Source organism: Salarias fasciatus, chromosome 15 (genome assembly GCF_902148845.1).
Source record: "Salarias fasciatus chromosome 15, fSalaFa1.1, whole genome shotgun sequence".
NCBI lineage: Eukaryota > Metazoa > Chordata > Actinopteri > Blenniiformes > Blenniidae > Salarias > Salarias fasciatus.
In genome coordinates this window covers 405,105-421,199 of record NC_043759.1, presented here as the reverse complement: position 1 = coordinate 421,199, position 16,095 = coordinate 405,105, and the positions used below count along the sequence as shown (strand labels likewise).

At 52.1% G+C, this 16,095-nt stretch overlaps 1 protein-coding gene across 2 annotated transcripts; it reads right to left on the bottom strand.

The window, feature by feature from the left end:
• Positions 1-1,019: 1,019 nt before the first annotated feature.
• Positions 1,020-14,787, bottom strand: dnajc5ga (DnaJ (Hsp40) homolog, subfamily C, member 5 gamma a). 2 transcript variants are annotated; one of them, XM_030110182.1, is made up of 6 exons: positions 14,648-14,778; positions 5,755-5,880; positions 5,479-5,692; positions 4,801-4,954; positions 3,281-3,305; positions 1,020-3,164 (listed from the first exon to the last, which is right to left on the bottom strand). In XM_030110182.1, the coding sequence occupies exons 2-5, from the start codon at positions 5,871-5,873 to the stop codon at positions 3,298-3,300; spliced, it is 495 nt and encodes a 164-aa protein (XP_029966042.1). In that variant the 5' UTR covers positions 5,874-5,880; positions 14,648-14,778; the 3' UTR covers positions 1,020-3,164; positions 3,281-3,297. The 2 variants fall into 2 exon arrangements, with proteins under 2 accessions (XP_029966042.1, XP_029966041.1); XM_030110181.1 differs by lacking the exons at positions 1,020-3,164; positions 3,281-3,305 and adding an exon at positions 3,618-3,777 and having other exon boundaries at positions 14,648-14,787.
• Positions 14,788-16,095: the final 1,308 nt, after the last annotated feature.

The window sequence follows — 16,095 nt, the reverse complement described above, 5'->3', positions numbered from 1 at the left end:
CTGAGCTGCTAATGGGATTACAGGACTATTAATACACACACACACACACACACACACACACACACACATTTCTCTATAGTACAGAGTGAGCCAGTCTAATTTCTTCAGGTCTGTGACGTGATTTAAATCTTGTTTTCTAGAATTCTCATCCCGGATCAGTCCCAGCTCTGTTCTCCACCTCCAGCAGGAGGTTCTCTGTTCTCTCTGTTCAGGTTCTAGAGTGTCGGCTCTAACTGAAGCATGGTGGAACCTTTGCTTCTTCCTTTGCTACACTCTGTTTCCTTTCTACCAATGAGCTCCTCCTGAAGAGCAGCCAGAACCTCCGTTCTGCTGCCCCCTGCTGGACAGAACAGGGGGACGGACGAGGACGAGGACGACCTGTTCCACCTCCGCTGTGGAACTCAGTCAGTGACGCCTGAACCGCGGTTCGCTCAAACCATGAAGGGTTCCAAAGAACGTCTGAAGCTTTGGTACTTTGAATCCTGGGAAATCTGGGGAGTAGAACCAACGTACACGACCAGGAAGACTGACGGAACCCTCTGTCTTCTCCATCAACAACGTTCCGGTCAGCAGGAGCCAGAACTCTGCCGTCAGTCGGAACGGAGCCTCACGGGTTCTGCACAGCTCCATCTGGACCAAACCAGCCGTGTTGGGAAATCCACTTTTAAAAAGTAATTAGTACTAGTTACTTCTTCAAAAAGTAACTCAGTTACAATATTCTGAAAGTAGCTAACGACTCGGCAAAGTAACTTTTGCATTTACTTAAAAACATGATGTTTAAATATGTTGAAGGGCTCTACCACTGTCTTGGTCCAGTTCGTCATTTCAGACTGAGAGGAATGGTGGGCGGGGCTAGACTGTCACTACTTCCTGTTTCCTATCACTACTTCCTGTTCCCAGAGCCAATCAGAGGTCAGTTCTCAGCCTCCAAACCCAGCTTTCATATGTGAGCCGTGAAATGAGCAAACATACCAAACAGGAAGTAGAAAATCTCACCCTTTTAATGATTCGGTTCAGTTCCATCATTTCCACTTCGTCCACAGGAACCACGACAGAACGGCAAACCTCCGGAACCACAGAAGAAGACGCTTCCTTCATGTTCTTCGTCTCTGTTGTTCGATTGTCCAAAAAGTCTGCAGTGAACTCCGAGCATGCTAGCGGCTAACAGCTAGCAGGCTAACAGCTAGCAGGTAGGTGCTAGCAGCTAGCAGGCTTCCTCTGACGGAACACAAACTAAACCCGCCCAGTTGGCTTCGGAACAATAAAAAAGAATAAATAAGGTTTTTGACACTTTCAGCAGAACCAGCCTCGTTCTCAAAGAGAAACCACGGAGAAGCGTCCTACTGGAGAACACCAAGTTCAGAAAACAGAACCGAGATCAGAGACTTTCAGAACGTCAAAGCTTCACTTTGAACTTTAAAGACCAGGATGAATCCGCGATGCTGGTTCTCCAGACCGACTCTGGTTCTAGGGTTCCTGAACGGTCCAGGTTCCGTCTGATGAGGCGTGTAAATCAGAACCCCGTTGGTCTGGATCGGGTCCCAGACTCCACCTTTAAACTTCAGTTCTCATCTTGGTATGAAGATGACCAGGTGGAGTTGGTTGCGGTCAAGTGGAGCTGGTTGCAGTCGGGTGGAGCTGGCTGGAAATGATTGCAGTTGGGTGGAGTCAGCTGCAGACAGGTGGAGTTGGTTGTAGTTGGGTGAATTTGATTGCAGTCAGGTGGAGCTGGTTGCAGTCGGATGGGGCTGGGTGCAGTAGGGTGGAGTTGGGTACAGTTGGTTGAAGTCGGGTGGAGCTTGGTGCAGTCGGGTGGAGTTGGTTGCAGTCGGGTGCAGTTGGTTGCAGTCGGGTGGAGTCGGCTGCAGTCGGGTGGAGTCGGCTGCAGTCGGGTGGAGTCGGCTGCAGTCGGGTGGAGTCGGCTGCAGTCAGGTGGAGCTGGGTGCAATCAGGTGGAGTCGGCTGCTGTCGGGTGCAGTTGGTTGCAGTCGGGTGGAGTTGGCTGCAGTTGGTTGCAGTTGGTTGCAGTCGGGTGGAGTTGGCTGCAGCCGGGTGCAGTTGGTTGCAGTCGGGTGGAGTTGGCTGCAGTTGGTTGCAGTTGGTTGCAGTCGGGTGGAGTCAGCTGCAGTCGGGTGCAGTTGGTTGCAGTCGGGTGGAGTCGGCTGCAGTTGGTTGCAGTCGGGTGGAGTCGGCTGCAGTCGGGTGGAGTCGGCTGCAGTCGGGTGGAGTCGGCTGCAGTCGGGTGCAGTTGGTTGCAGTCGGGTGGAGTCGGCTGCAGTTGGTTGCAGTGGGGTGGAGTCGGCTGCAGTCGGGTGGAGTCGGCTGCAGTCGGGTGGAGTCGGCTGCAGTCGGGTGCAGTTGGTTGCAGTCGGGTGGAGTCGGGTGGAGTCGGCTGCAGTTGGTTGCAGTCGGGTGGAGTCGGCTGCAGTCGGGTGCAGTTGGTTGCAGTCGGGTGGAGTCGGCTGCAGTCGGGTGCAGTTGGTTGCAGTCGGGTGCAGTTGGTTGCAGTCGGGTGGAGTCGGCTGCAGTCGGGTGCAGTTGGTTGCAGTCGGGTGGAGTCGGCTGCAGTCGGGTGCAGTTGGTTGCAGTTGGGTGGAGCTGGTTTTTTGGAAATCGTTCTCATGCAGCTGCAGGTGGTTTCATGCATGTCAGAAGGTCAGAGGTCAAATGTTTGCACCCCTGAAGGAGTTCACTCATGATGCGTTCAGGGTAACTCTGACATCCCAGTTCCACACAAACAGGAAACCATCTGTACAGAACGTCAAGACTACTGGTAACTAGCAACTAGTAACTAGTAACTAGTACCGAGTGACTAGTGGCAGCGGCTGAAGTCAGGCTGGGGTTGGATTCCTTCCAGACGCAGTGGGGGTTCGAACCGGGGACCTCCACACTCCCAGCCCAACACACAGAGTTACCCAGGAAGTCCGTCCAACTCTAATGAAGGACGACGTCTCCAAATCCCAGCGACCCTGAACGCATCACCAACGGCTCCAGTGTTAAAGGGAGGGGGCGGGTCCTGCTGTGAAGCCCCGCCCCCTCACCTCAACCATCGGGGGGCCCGACGGGCGGAGCTGCTGGTGGGCGAGGCGGGGCTCCGGAGGGGTCAGGGGTCAGGGGTCAGGGTGGGGACTGGTGATGGGAGGTCCGGGCGGTGTCTGGAGATCCTGAAGAGGAACCAGACAGAACTAGTCAGAACAGTCTGAGACGCTACGTCAGCTCCACTGGGTCTCAGTGTGCAGTGGGTGGTGTCCTGCTGTCCCAGCGTCTCCCAGCGTCTCACCTGCTGCTGCTGCTCCGTCACTTTCCTGGAAGAAGAGAAGAAACCGGATCAGAACCATGAAAACCAGAGAAATGAGAAAAACATCTGAGAACTGGAGGTTCAAGACGACGGTGGACATGAAGACAGAGGATGATGGACGTGAGGACGAGGGCCGATGATGGACGTGAGAATGGAGAACGAAGAACGTGAAGACGGAAGAAGACGATGGACGTGAAGACGAGAACGGAAGATGGACGTGAGAACGGAGGACGAAAGACGTGAAGACTAAAGAAGATGATGGACGTGAAAACAGGAGGACAATGGACGTGAAGACGAGGACGGACGGGTCTTGTCTTACAGTCACTGGGACTCTGGCAGTGTCTCCCCGGGGTTCTCCTCCCCCCCGGGGGACGGTGGGGGGAGGGGCCCGGGCAGCGGCAGGGGGAGGGGCTTGGCCCCGTCCTGGGGGCTCTGTGGAGGCGGATCGGCGGCGGGCTGGTCTACTATTATGGCGCCACCTGCTGGACGGAACACGGAACACCACAGATCACCTCGGTTCTCCAGGTGTTCCAGTCTGAGATCAATCAGCTCAACGATCAGAGGCCACTGGATCCAGAACAGAACTGGATTCAAAAAGATCTGATGACGTCATGACACCAGGGATCCAACAAGATGATGACATCATGACACCTGGTTTCCAACAAAATGATGACATCATCAAACCTGGGTTCCAACAAGATGATGTCATAATGAGACCTGGGCCAAAACGAGACAATGACATCATGACAAGTGGTTTCCAACAAGACCATGAGATCATGGCAACTGGGCCAAAACAAGCTGATGACATCATGACAACTGGGCCGAAACAATTTGATGACATCATGACACCTGGGTTCCAGCAAGACGATGACATCATGACAAGTGGGTTCCAAGAACATGACATCATGTCAACTGGATAGAAACAAGATGATGACTTCATGACACCTGCGTTTTAGCAAGATTATGACATCATGACAACTGGGCCGAAACAAGACGATGACATCATGACAACTGGGTTCCAGCAAGACGATGACATCATGAAAACGGGGTTCCAACAGGAGGAGGACATCATGAAACCTGGGTTCCAGCAAGACGATGACGTCATGAAAACTGGGTTCCAAGAAGACGATAACATCATGACACCTAGGTTCCAACAAGACAATGACATCATGACAACTGGGTTCCAACAAAACGATGACATCATGACAGCTGGGTTCCAACAATGATGACATCATGACAACTGGGTGGAAATAAGTTGATGACATCATGACAACTGGGGAGAAACAAGACAATGACATCATGACACCTGGGTTCCAGCAAGACAATGACATCATGACACCTGGGTTCCAGCAAGATCATGACATCATGACAACTGGGCTGAACTACCACCTCAACCCTGAACAGAGGAGCAGTTGACACACCGCAGAGGGAGCTCAGAGTCTGTAGTTCTGTGTGTGTGTGTGTGTGTGTGTGTGTGTGTGTGTGTGTGTGTGTGCCTTTACCTCCATCCTGCTCCCTGATCTGCTCCTCCAGGTCCTCGGGGTTGACGTACTGGTAGTTGTCCTCGTCCTCAGGGGGTTTACACCGCCCACAGCAGAAGCAGCAGCAGCAGCAACAGCAGCAGCAGCTGAACAGGGTGCAGCACAGCACCAGGGTCTGCGCACACACACACACACACACACACACACACACACACACACACACACACACACACACACACACACACACACACACACACACACAGGATTCTGCTTTCATTCCAAATTATTGAACAGTCACGATTTTTATCTGATCAGATTACAGACGATGTTCAGGAGTGTGTGTGAGTGTGTGAGTATGTGTGTGTGTGTGTGTGTGTGTGTGTGTGTGTGTGTGTGTGTGTGTGTGTGTGTGTGTGTGTGTGTGTCCAGGACGGGACAGTGTGAGCTTTGTTTGGTGCTCCCACCCCGATCCCTCCCCCCCGTCCCCCCTCACCTTGAACCACCACCTGCTCATCAGGAAGCAGTACTTGACCCTGTCCCCCCTGTCCCCCCTGTCCCCCTCCCGTCCCCCCCTGTCCCACCCCGTCCCCCCTCACCTTGAACCACCACCTGCTCATCAGGAAGCAGTACTTGACCCTGTCCCCCCTGTCCCCCCTGTCCCCCTCCCGTCCCCCCCTGTCCCACCCCGTCCCCCCTCACCTTGAACCACCACCTGCTCATCAGGAAGTAGTACTTGACGCTGTCCTCTCCGAACTGCTCGGAGACGTAGAGCCCCATGGAGCCGTACTGGTCGTAGATCTTCCTCTTGTTCTCGTCGTTCAGGATGGAGTTGGCGTTGTTGATCTCCTTGAATTTCTCCGCCGCCTCCGGGTCGTCCGGGTTCTTGTCCGGGTGGTACTTCAGGGCCAGTTTCCTGTTGGGGAGGGGGGAGGGGCGGTGAGGGAATCGAACCGGGGGCCCGGCGGCGGCTCTCACCTGTAGGCTCTCTTGATGTCCTCTGCGGACGCTCCCTTCTCCAGACCCAGAACCTTGTAGACGCTCTCCCCCGCCGTGGACGTCTTCCTCTGGGGACGCGAGGAGCCGGACTCAGCCATGGCTCCGCTGGACGGACAGAGGACAGAGACGCTCAGCAGCGGGACAACGGGACACCCACAGATGGACAGAGACACCTGAACAGCTAAAGGTTCTGTCCTCGAACTCTTCCTCTACAGGAAACTCTCCATATCTTCCACTGTTCTGCAGAAGATCCACTGATCCAGAACCAGGTGGTCCTGATCAACTGGAAGTACGTCTGAAAGACAGAAAAACCAGAACCAGAACCACAGAGATGAACCTGGAGCCACTGTGGACCAGAACCAGAACCAGAGAGAGGAACCTGGAGTGACCTTTGACCTTTAACTCTCTCATTAAACAGGTCTGCAGAACCTCCTCCTTCCCCCGGCGGAACTTTTCTGAAACCAGGAACCCGTCGACTCAAAGTCCTGCTGAGAAAGAACCCATCAGGTTCCTCCAGAGGAGAACCGCCGGAACCCCTGGTTCTAACTGGGCATCAATCCCGACAGCTGATCCTTGGATCTAATGAGAACCTGGACCCAGTGGGTTCTGGAGGTTCCTCCACCCCGGGCTCCATCCATGTGGAACCGGCTCCCAGTTCTTCTTGATCCTGATCCTCCTGCTGGAGTGGAACAGTCTCCTGCTCTGGGTCTGGTTCTGCAGGGTTCTCCTCCTCTGGGCCTGGTTCTGCAGGGTTCTCCTCCTCTGGGTCTGGTTCTGCAGGGTTCTCTTCCTCTGGATCTGGTTCTGCAGGGTTCTCCTCCTCTGGGCCTGGTTCTGCAGGGTTCTCCTCCTCTGAGCCTGGTTCTGCAGGGTTCTCCTCCTCTGGGCCTGGTTCTGCAGGGTTCTCCTCCTCTGGGCCTGGTTCTGCAGGGTTCTCCTCCTCTGGGCCTGGTTCTGCTGGGTTCTCCTCCTCTGGGTCTGGTTCTGCAGGGTTCTCCTCCTCTGGGTCTGGTTCTGCAGGGTTCTCCTCCTCTGGGTCTGGTTCTGCAGGGTTCTCCTTGCTGTTGTGGTTCTGTTGTTCTCTGTTGTAATTAGGGTTGCACCGATACCGATACTGGTATCGGCAGTGGCCCCGATACCGCACTAAAACGCTGGTATCGGTATCGGTGAGTACTAACAAATAACACGCCGATACCATTTATCGACTTTCATATTGCACTTGAACGCACCGCCGTGTGAATTCATTCTTCGACGTTCTCGCTGTGTGATCTGTGTTCAGCGAATGACAGCAGTGATTTTACATCCCAGTGAGGATCAGGTCTTGTTACAGAGCCTGGATCTGAGTCTGAAGAGCAGAACAGGAGTTTTATTAGTATCATGAGTCTTTGTGAGATGAAGCTGGTCTCCAGCTGCAGGAGCAGACTGAGTCTGGAGTTTAACCGAGTTCCCCGGTGAAGTGAGGAAAGCCGCCGGGCTCCAGGAGCAGGTCGGGCGGAGCGGCGAGCGGCTGAGGCGGCAGCAGGAGCTGACTGGAGGTACAGGTCCAGGCTGACCGCCACATTCCACATAGTGTGTGTCGCTGCGCTCTGCCGTCTGCAGTTAATACTTTGCTATTTTAATCAATCAGTATCTGCGCTGCGCTTTCTGTATGAACCGCGCAGCCGCGGCAGTCAGGAGGCTGCAGGGTGGTGAGTCCCGGTCGATGGTAACATAAAGAGGCTGTAGTGCAGCCACTGGAACACACGCTGCCGAAAAACAACAAAGGAGGAGGAGCCCACAACGGCGTCGCTTAATTCGCCTTATTATTTCGTTATGGACTTACTTTTGTAGCATCTTTGATGTCGTTCTTATTTTTTAACCGGTATATTGAGTTCTGTGAGTTCCTATGTTTTCAAGTAACCTGAATGCACCGCTGTGGCCTGAGTGGCTGGGAGGGAGCAGGGGGCGGGGCCAGGAAGCCAGCAGTGTGCCCCTGTTGGAAAAGCGGAGAGAGAGCCGCCTCTCAGCTGTTTTTTCTTAAGACAGTTTTTTTGAGACCCGGTCCGGATAAGTGGTGGATGGATGGATGGATGGATGGATGGATGTTTTGCTGTCGTGTTGCCGTGGTTACACCACAGTAAGTTCTGAAGCTTAATAAACCAGCATTAAGAATCCAACTCATCTTCCTTTCATGCTGCTGGATGTTACATCATCATATTCCAGTGCATCTTGTGGCCCAAAAAATACGTATGTAGTAAATGGGGAGAACAGAAACGAGGAGGAGGAGGAAAAACAGCAACACTGCCCCCACCTGGTGGCCGAGGCAGAGGACGTGACAGTTCCTGACAATTACAAGAAAAAAAATGCTCTTCTATTCAGTTCTTTCAAACAGCGTGGTATCGGCATGGTATCGGCCGATGCTACACAGCCTGGTATCGGAATTGGTATTGGCAGCCAAAAAATGGTATCGGTGCAACCCGAGTTGTAATTGTCGCTGTATAAATAAAGCTGAATTGAATCTGAACTCCTCATGGAGCCCTGACGGTGTTAGCATTAGCGATAATGACACTCGTAGTCAAAGATCGCCTCAACCCAGACCCAGACCCAGACCCAGACCATAGACTGTCGAGACTGAAACGAGACCAAGACCACAAAGAACTGGTCTCGAGACCAAGACCGGTCTCAAGACCGTCAAGTCTGGCGATAGCCGCTAAAGCTAGCTGTAGCTCCACTGCTAGCTTGAGCTCAGATGACGAAGCAGAAATTTGAAGTTCTGGACTTGATCAGCACCGAGAAACTCCTGGTTCTGACACAGAACCTCACGTCACATTCTGAAGAACCAAACGATACGGAGGGATTTCTGTGTCCACACACACACACACACACACACACACACACACACACACACACACACACACAGGTTTGTATTTCTATCCTTGTGAGGACACTCATTGACATAATGCATTCACTAGCCCCTAACCCCTAACCCTGACCCTGACCCTGACCCAGACCACAACACAGCCGAACCCTAAAGAAATGTTTTGACCTTTGACTGTTTTCAGTAACAACAACATGGTCAAGAAAACACTGTTTCCCCTCATGGGGACCCAAAAGATGTCCCCACAAATGACATCGTGTCAGGTTTTCCTATGGTTGTGGGGATATTTTGTCCCCACGACCATAACAAAACCCGCACACACACACACACACACACACACACACACACACACACACACACACACACACACACACACACACACACACACACTCTCCAGGGTCATTGACTAAAGCTGATTACATTTTGCTGAGCTCAGAGATTACCACGTCGTAGAGGACCCACACACACACACACACACACACACACACACACACACACACACACACACACACACACACACACACACACATCAGGATATAATAAGCAGTGTATAATAGAAGCAGTTAAAGAAATAAAGCAGGATTTTACTGTTTGGACTGAAGTGAGTCTCTTTGCTAGTTGAAGTTAAAGGAAGTCTCCAGTCGTCTCTTCAGGACTGTCTCCGTCTGTTGGAGCCGTGGGGCGGAGGTTTTGAGTTTTCTTGTCGTTTTCCAGGCCTCAGTGTCTGCAGAGCTCCAGCAGCTCATTGGCTACTGGCCTCCTAACAGACGGTTCTCCAGCTTTCACCGTCACTCTGATCAGATCAGGGTCACCTCATGTATACTGGTACCAGGGCTGATACCGGGGCCGATACTGGTACCAGGGCTGATACCGGGGCCGATACTGGTACCAGGGCTGATACCGGGGCCGATACTGGTACCAGGGCTGATACCGGGGCCGATACTGGTACCAGGGCTGATACTGGGGCCGATACTGCTACCGGGAATGATACAGGGGCCGATACTGGTACCGGGGACAATACCGGGGAGGATACTGGTACCAAGGATGATACCAGGGACAATACAGGGGCAAATACTGGAACCGGGGATGATACAGGGGCCGATACTGATACGGGGATGGTACTGGCACCGGGGGTGGTACTGGTACCGGGGATGGTACCGGGGATGGTACCGGGGATGGTACTGGCACCGGGGGTGGTACTGGTACCGGGGATGGTACTGGCACCGGGGACGGTACCGGGCGTTATGGTAAAATGAAATAGAGTGTTCTGGTGTTCTTCCTGGTGACGGTTAAATCATTTGACTGAATGTTCCTGTTGAACACACAGTTTCATGGTACATTGAGATTCAGGCCTGAAAACCGCCTGAGGAGACGTCCAGGTTCTGCAGAGTGGTGGATCTAATAATGACTGCATTGTCTCACAAGGTAGTTCTTCTGTAAACTGTCCAGCACCGGCTCCGACTCCTCCGACTCGGGAGGGGAGAAGTTTATTCTTCTGCATCTGGCTCTCAGAGTTTTTGTCGTGCAGGCTGGAGGGCTGTCTGTGTGACCTCTGTATGACCTCTGACCTCCAAATCACACTTTCAAAAGACCATTCAGTGAGGATTCTTTTCACCTAAGGCTGTCAGTAGTACATCATAGAATTTCCACAACACCGGGGACGACACTGGTACCGGGGATGAGACCGGGTAGGGCTGCACAATTAATTGAATTTTGATCACGATCAGGATTTTGGCTGCCGCAATTAAATTTAGGTGATCGTCGCAATTTTAAAATTGAAAAAGCGGCTCTGTTGCGTGTTAAATCAAGCACTTTCTAAATCTAACAGTCAGCCCACCACCAGGGGGCGACCGAGGTTCGCGCCTCATCATTACGCCGCCTAAACAGCAAGCGAGCGAACCCCGCAGCAGCGGCAGCAGCGTCAAATGAAAAAACTATGAGACAGTACATGTGGAGAGCAGCAGGCAGCGACAGAGCTGAGGCTTCTGGAGCTGAGGAGCCGCTGGAGCCTCGTAAAAGAGCAGCATCCACTGCAGCGGTCCGCAACTGGCGGCCCGCTGCCACTTTTGGCCTGCGAATAACAATATCTGGCCCGTCAGATGATTTTGAGAATCTGAGGTTCCTGCTTCACGAAGGCAGTAGCACCATCCATTAAAGGGGCTGTATCCTGCTTCTTTAGCTCGTCCAAACCCTGGAAATGACATTAACATGGTAATAGTTTATTTTTGGCGCTAAGGAAAAGTCATTTTGTGTGAAATAAAAGATTTTCTGGGGCTAATTCTGAAACCCGGAAGAGAAAACGCTCTGGTTCACTGAATCCCGCCTCTCCCCCTGTGGACTTTGACTGACAGCTGCTTCAACCAATCAGAGCTTCAAAACAAATACGCTAGCTAGCTTTAGCTCTTTAGCTCGAGCTTCTCTGCACGCAAAGACACGCGAAAACGTCTTTTCCTGTGAGAAACTCACCAAGCGCAGACCCTTCAGACCCTTCAGACCCTTCAGACCCTCCAGACCCTCCAGAACCTTCAGACCCTCCAGACCCTTCAGACCCTCCAGACCCTTCAGACCCTCCAGACCCTCCAGACCCTTCAGACCCTCCAGACCCTTCAGACCCTCCAGACCCTTCAGACCCTCCAGACCCTCCAGACCCTTCAGACCCTCCAGACCCTCCAGACCCTCCAGACCCTCCAGACCCTCCAGACCCTTCAGACCCTCCAGACCCTTCAGACCCTCCAGACCCTCCAGACCCTTCAGACCCTCCAGACCCTTCAGACCCTCCAGACCCTCCAGACCCTTCCTCTTGCTTGATTGCTGCTTTCAGACGATGGTTAAAGTTTATCTCCGTAATCGGAGATACAAAAAGCAGCAACGCTGATCGCCGAGGGCCTGCGGGGGGGGGGGGGGGGGGGGGGGGGGGGGGGGGGACTTCAGACGTGAACGTGGCAAACAGAGCGTTTTCACGGTGGGAGGGGCTGCCTCTCTGAGCAGCAGAAACACCAGGAAAGCTCAAACACACAGGCACGAAGGAAAAAAATGCTTTGAGGTGTTTTTGGTGAGAACAGAACTATAGAACAAGGTTAAAACATACAAAAAGTGAATTTTTCATGATACAGCCCCTTTAACCTGTCAGTATTGAACTCCTCCTAAACCGCCGTCATCACCTGTGGAACACCTTGAAACCCTCTGATCCAGAGAACAACCGGAGCTGCAGCTCCTGCTGCCTTCAGGGACACTCCGTAAAAGTAGCTGCTGATGGACGCCGCCACGGTGTGTCAGTCAGCTGTTAGCTTAGCTGTTAGCCACCAACGAACGAGCTGGCTTTGAACGATTCCTTCATGCTCAAACATCAGTCGACGGGAAACAATCTCAACTGCTGAGACGGTGGAAATAAGTTTTCCCGTTCTGTCCGAGACACTCAGCGTTTAAATCTTGTTACTGACAGACAGTTCAGTGTCTGAGCGGCGTAGCGGCGGCTTGAGGAGAACGAGGGAAGCATTGGTCTGGTAGGTTTAATTTCTGGGTGTGGCGTGGCTGTTTACTGCTCTGTTGTTGTTTTATCTCCATCTGGTTGCTCAGTGACCATCATGCTGCTCTCAGGATGCAGCAGGTGACGGTCGCTCAGCTGTGAGGCGTTCAGGTTCCAAAGTCATAATCCGGCTCTTTTCAGAACAGACGTCTGGTCAAACATTGGTAAAAACTCACAGTCGGTGCTTCTGTTCGTTTCTAAGGAAAAGCGATCGTTCACAACATTGAAATGGTCCTAAATAGTTGTTTAGATTTAAATTAAAACATCTTCGATTATGTGCACACGCACGCCCGACTTCGCTGAAGTGCTGAAGACTTGTTTGTTTAAAAAAAAAAAAAGTGCAATAAAAAAGTATGTTTTCCCTAATATGAATCATAATGAATAATCAGGATTAATTATCCTGATTACAATACTGACAAAAATAATCGTGATTATCATTTTGGCTATAATCGCGCAGTCCTAATACCGGGGCCCCTTGGCGCCGCCTCAGGACCCCTTGGAATCAGAATAAGCTTATTTGTGTGTGTGTGTGTGTGTGTGTGTGTGTGTGTGTGTGTGTGTGTGTGTGTGCGTGTGTGTGTGTTTGTGTGTGCGCGCTAGGGCTGGGTACTGTTAGATATTTTTCGGGTACAAGTACTTTTTCAATGCCTCACGTACGGTACCGGTTCCTGAACGGTACTTTTTTCGGTACTTGCCTTCACGGCCACAGGCGACGCCATGACTGCATTTACACTTCCTGCCACTAGGGGTGCTGTTTGCATGTTCAGCCTTATTTTCCACAGACACCACAGAGGAAGAAGGGCTGCAGGCTGCAGGCTCTCTGCATGTTGTTAGAAAAGAGTGTGAGCCGTAAGACGTGGTAACATGTTCAATGATGCGATGCAGCATTTTTTCAGTAAAAGACAGTGGCGGCCGGTAGCGAGGGGCGCTTGTTTTGTCTGCCTACACCGCCAGCAGCAGGTGGTGCGGTGGTAATTCACTTCCGCATTGACGGGGGTGCTCGTTTCCACACCCGCGCATTCACGGCACATTCCAAACTACACAACAGGTAGGCAACGATTATTTTTAATAAACTGGTTTCTTCAACACTGCCCGCCTGGAATGCGCAGGTATGGAAACGAGCGCTTCCGCCAATGCGGAAGTGAATTAACGCCGCACCGCCTGCCACTGGCGGTGTAGGCGGACAAAACAAGCGTCCCTCGCCACCTGCGCCCCACGCCACCGGCCGCCCCTGGTAAAAGAGAAGAACTGAACCATCGTTTCCGCGCATGTTTATTGACACGCAGCTGCTTTAAGAACCGAAACTGATCCCCGTACTCACGTCACTTGTTCGGTACCGGTATATATCCAAGTTTTTCAGTCGGTACCACTGAGGTACTGTTAAACGGTACCCAGCCCTAGTGTGTGCCCAAAAGGGTTCTGAGGGTGTCTGGAGGCTAAATTTGGGGTTTGGGGTTTAAGGTGTTGGAGTTTTGGTTTTGGTGGTATAGGGATTTGGGTTCTTTGTACTGGGCTTTTGGTTTAGGGTTTGGGTTCTCAGTTCTTGGTTTCGGGGTTTTTTTTCTGTGTTTTAGAGTCTGGATTTTGCGTTGTAGGGTCTGGGTCTTGGGGTTTGGGTTCATGGTGCAGTATTTGGGTTTTGGGTCTTGGGGTTTGGGTTCATGGTGCAGTATTTGGGTTCTGGGTTTTGGGGTTTGGGTTCTGGGTTCATGGTGCAGTGTTTGGGTTTGGGGTTCATGGTTCTGGGTTCTGGGATCTGGATTGGGGCTGAGGGTTTCATGGAGGAGGACTGGCGTGTGTCGGTGTGTTTGTCCTTGTGCGGCTCTAATCCCCGCTAATCTCCCTGCACATGGACAACTCCTCTGCTTGACACCCCGCCATTCATAAAGACAGCTAGCAGCAGTTTATTCCTCCTCTTCCTCCTCCTCTTCCTCCTCCTCTCTCACTCCACTCAACACCTTCAACTCCTCAACAACCGGGTCCAGACCAGATCCTGCTCTCCAGCCAGACCCTTGAAGGAACCATCAGCTAGCTTCCAGTAGCCGAGCTGTCGAACCGGCCTCCGTCCGCAATTTACAGCATTAAACACTTTCACCTGATTCACAGACACTGGTCGCTCTGTGGATCACGTCCCAGCTGCTCAGAACTCTTCTACAAACACGCTGCAATCCGGCTGACATTAAACACACAATAAAAGAATCACAGCGTTTAATTCCAATGAATGAATCTCACAGACATCCTGTTTAGCACTGCGGCGGCTAGCGGCGAGCAGCCTGGACACACGGCATTACTGGAATAAAAACTCAAACTGCGTGGATGTTTTATGATAACCGCTTCACCAGAACAAACATTCGACACGGCACGAGGAAGCTGCTTCCCGCGTGAGGCTGAATTCTGACGGTTTCCGGGCTGAAACCCCCGCCAGTCTTAAATCAGACGGATTCTGAACGGACTTCTGAACGCCGCAGCTTCGCTAATCAACGCCTTACCTTGGTCAAGTGAACGGAGTGTTTCTGGATCGTAGAGGCATCCGGGGACTCTTCAGTCCGCTCAGAGGCTCGCGGACACGGACACGGCGAGTCCCGGAGGAGCGGGGGAGAAGCGAGAGACAACCGGGAGTACTGGGAGACAGTCCTGCGGCCGCCGGTCACTGCTGCTCCGTGGGAGACTCCTCCTTCCAGGAACCGGAGGATGGAGGAGGGTGGAGGGAGGAGGGGAGAGGAAGGGAAGAGGAGGGTGGAGGATAGATGGAGGGTGGAGGATAGATGGAGGATAGATGGAGGGTGGAGGATAGATGGAGGATGGAGGATAGATGGATGATAGATGGAGGATGGATGATAGATGGAGGGTGGAGGATAGATGGAGGATAGATGGAGGGTGGAGGATAGATGGAGGATGGAGGATAGATGGATGATAGATGGAGGGTACAGGATGGATGGAGGGCAAAAGACAATGGAGGTTTGAAGGTTTTAGGGTGGAGGGTTTCTCGATGGAGGGTGGAGATTTGAGGATGGAGAATGAAGGGTTGAGGATGGAGGGTTTGTGGGTGGAGGATGGAGGGTGGAGGTTTGTGGATGGAGCATGGAGGGTGGAGGATAGATGGATGATAGATGGAGGTTTGAGGATAGATGGAGGATAGATGGAGGGTGGAGGATATATGGAGGATAGATGGAGGATGGAGGATAGATGGAGGATAGATGGAGGGTGGAGGATAGAAGGAGGATAGATGGAGGGTGGAGGATAGATGGAGGATGGAGGATAGATGGATGATAGATGGAGGGTGGAGGATAGATGGATGATAGATGGAGGGTGGAGGATAGATGGAGGGTGGAGGATAGATGGATGATAGATGGAGGGTGGAGGATAGATGGATGGAGGATGGAGGATAGATGGATGATAGATGGAGGGTGGAGGATAGATGGAGGATAGATGGAGGGTGGAGGATAGATGGAGGGTGGAGGATATATGGAGGATAGATGGAGGGTGGAGGATAGATGGATGATAGATGGAGGATGGAGGATAGATGGAGGGTGGAGGATAGATGGAGGGTGGAGGATATATGGAGGATAATAATAATAATAATAATAATAATAATAAACTTTATTTGTATAGCACCTTTCAAGATCACTGAGTCACAAAGTGCTTTACACATTATAAACAACAAAGGATAAAAAACAGAACAAAAACAACACAAAACGGGAAAAGAAACAACAGAATCACAGAAAAGCCAGACTGTAGAGATGCGTCTTGAGCTGCTTTTTAAAGGAGTCGACAGTGTCCGCTGATCTTAAATTAACTGGGAGGGAGTTCCAGAGAGTGGGAGCCACTACCTCAAACGCGCGGTCACCTTTAGTTTTTAGTCTTGAGCGAGGGACTACCAGCAGGCCCTGGTCGGAGGACCTCAGGGACCTGCTGGTAACATAAGGCTGTAACAGAT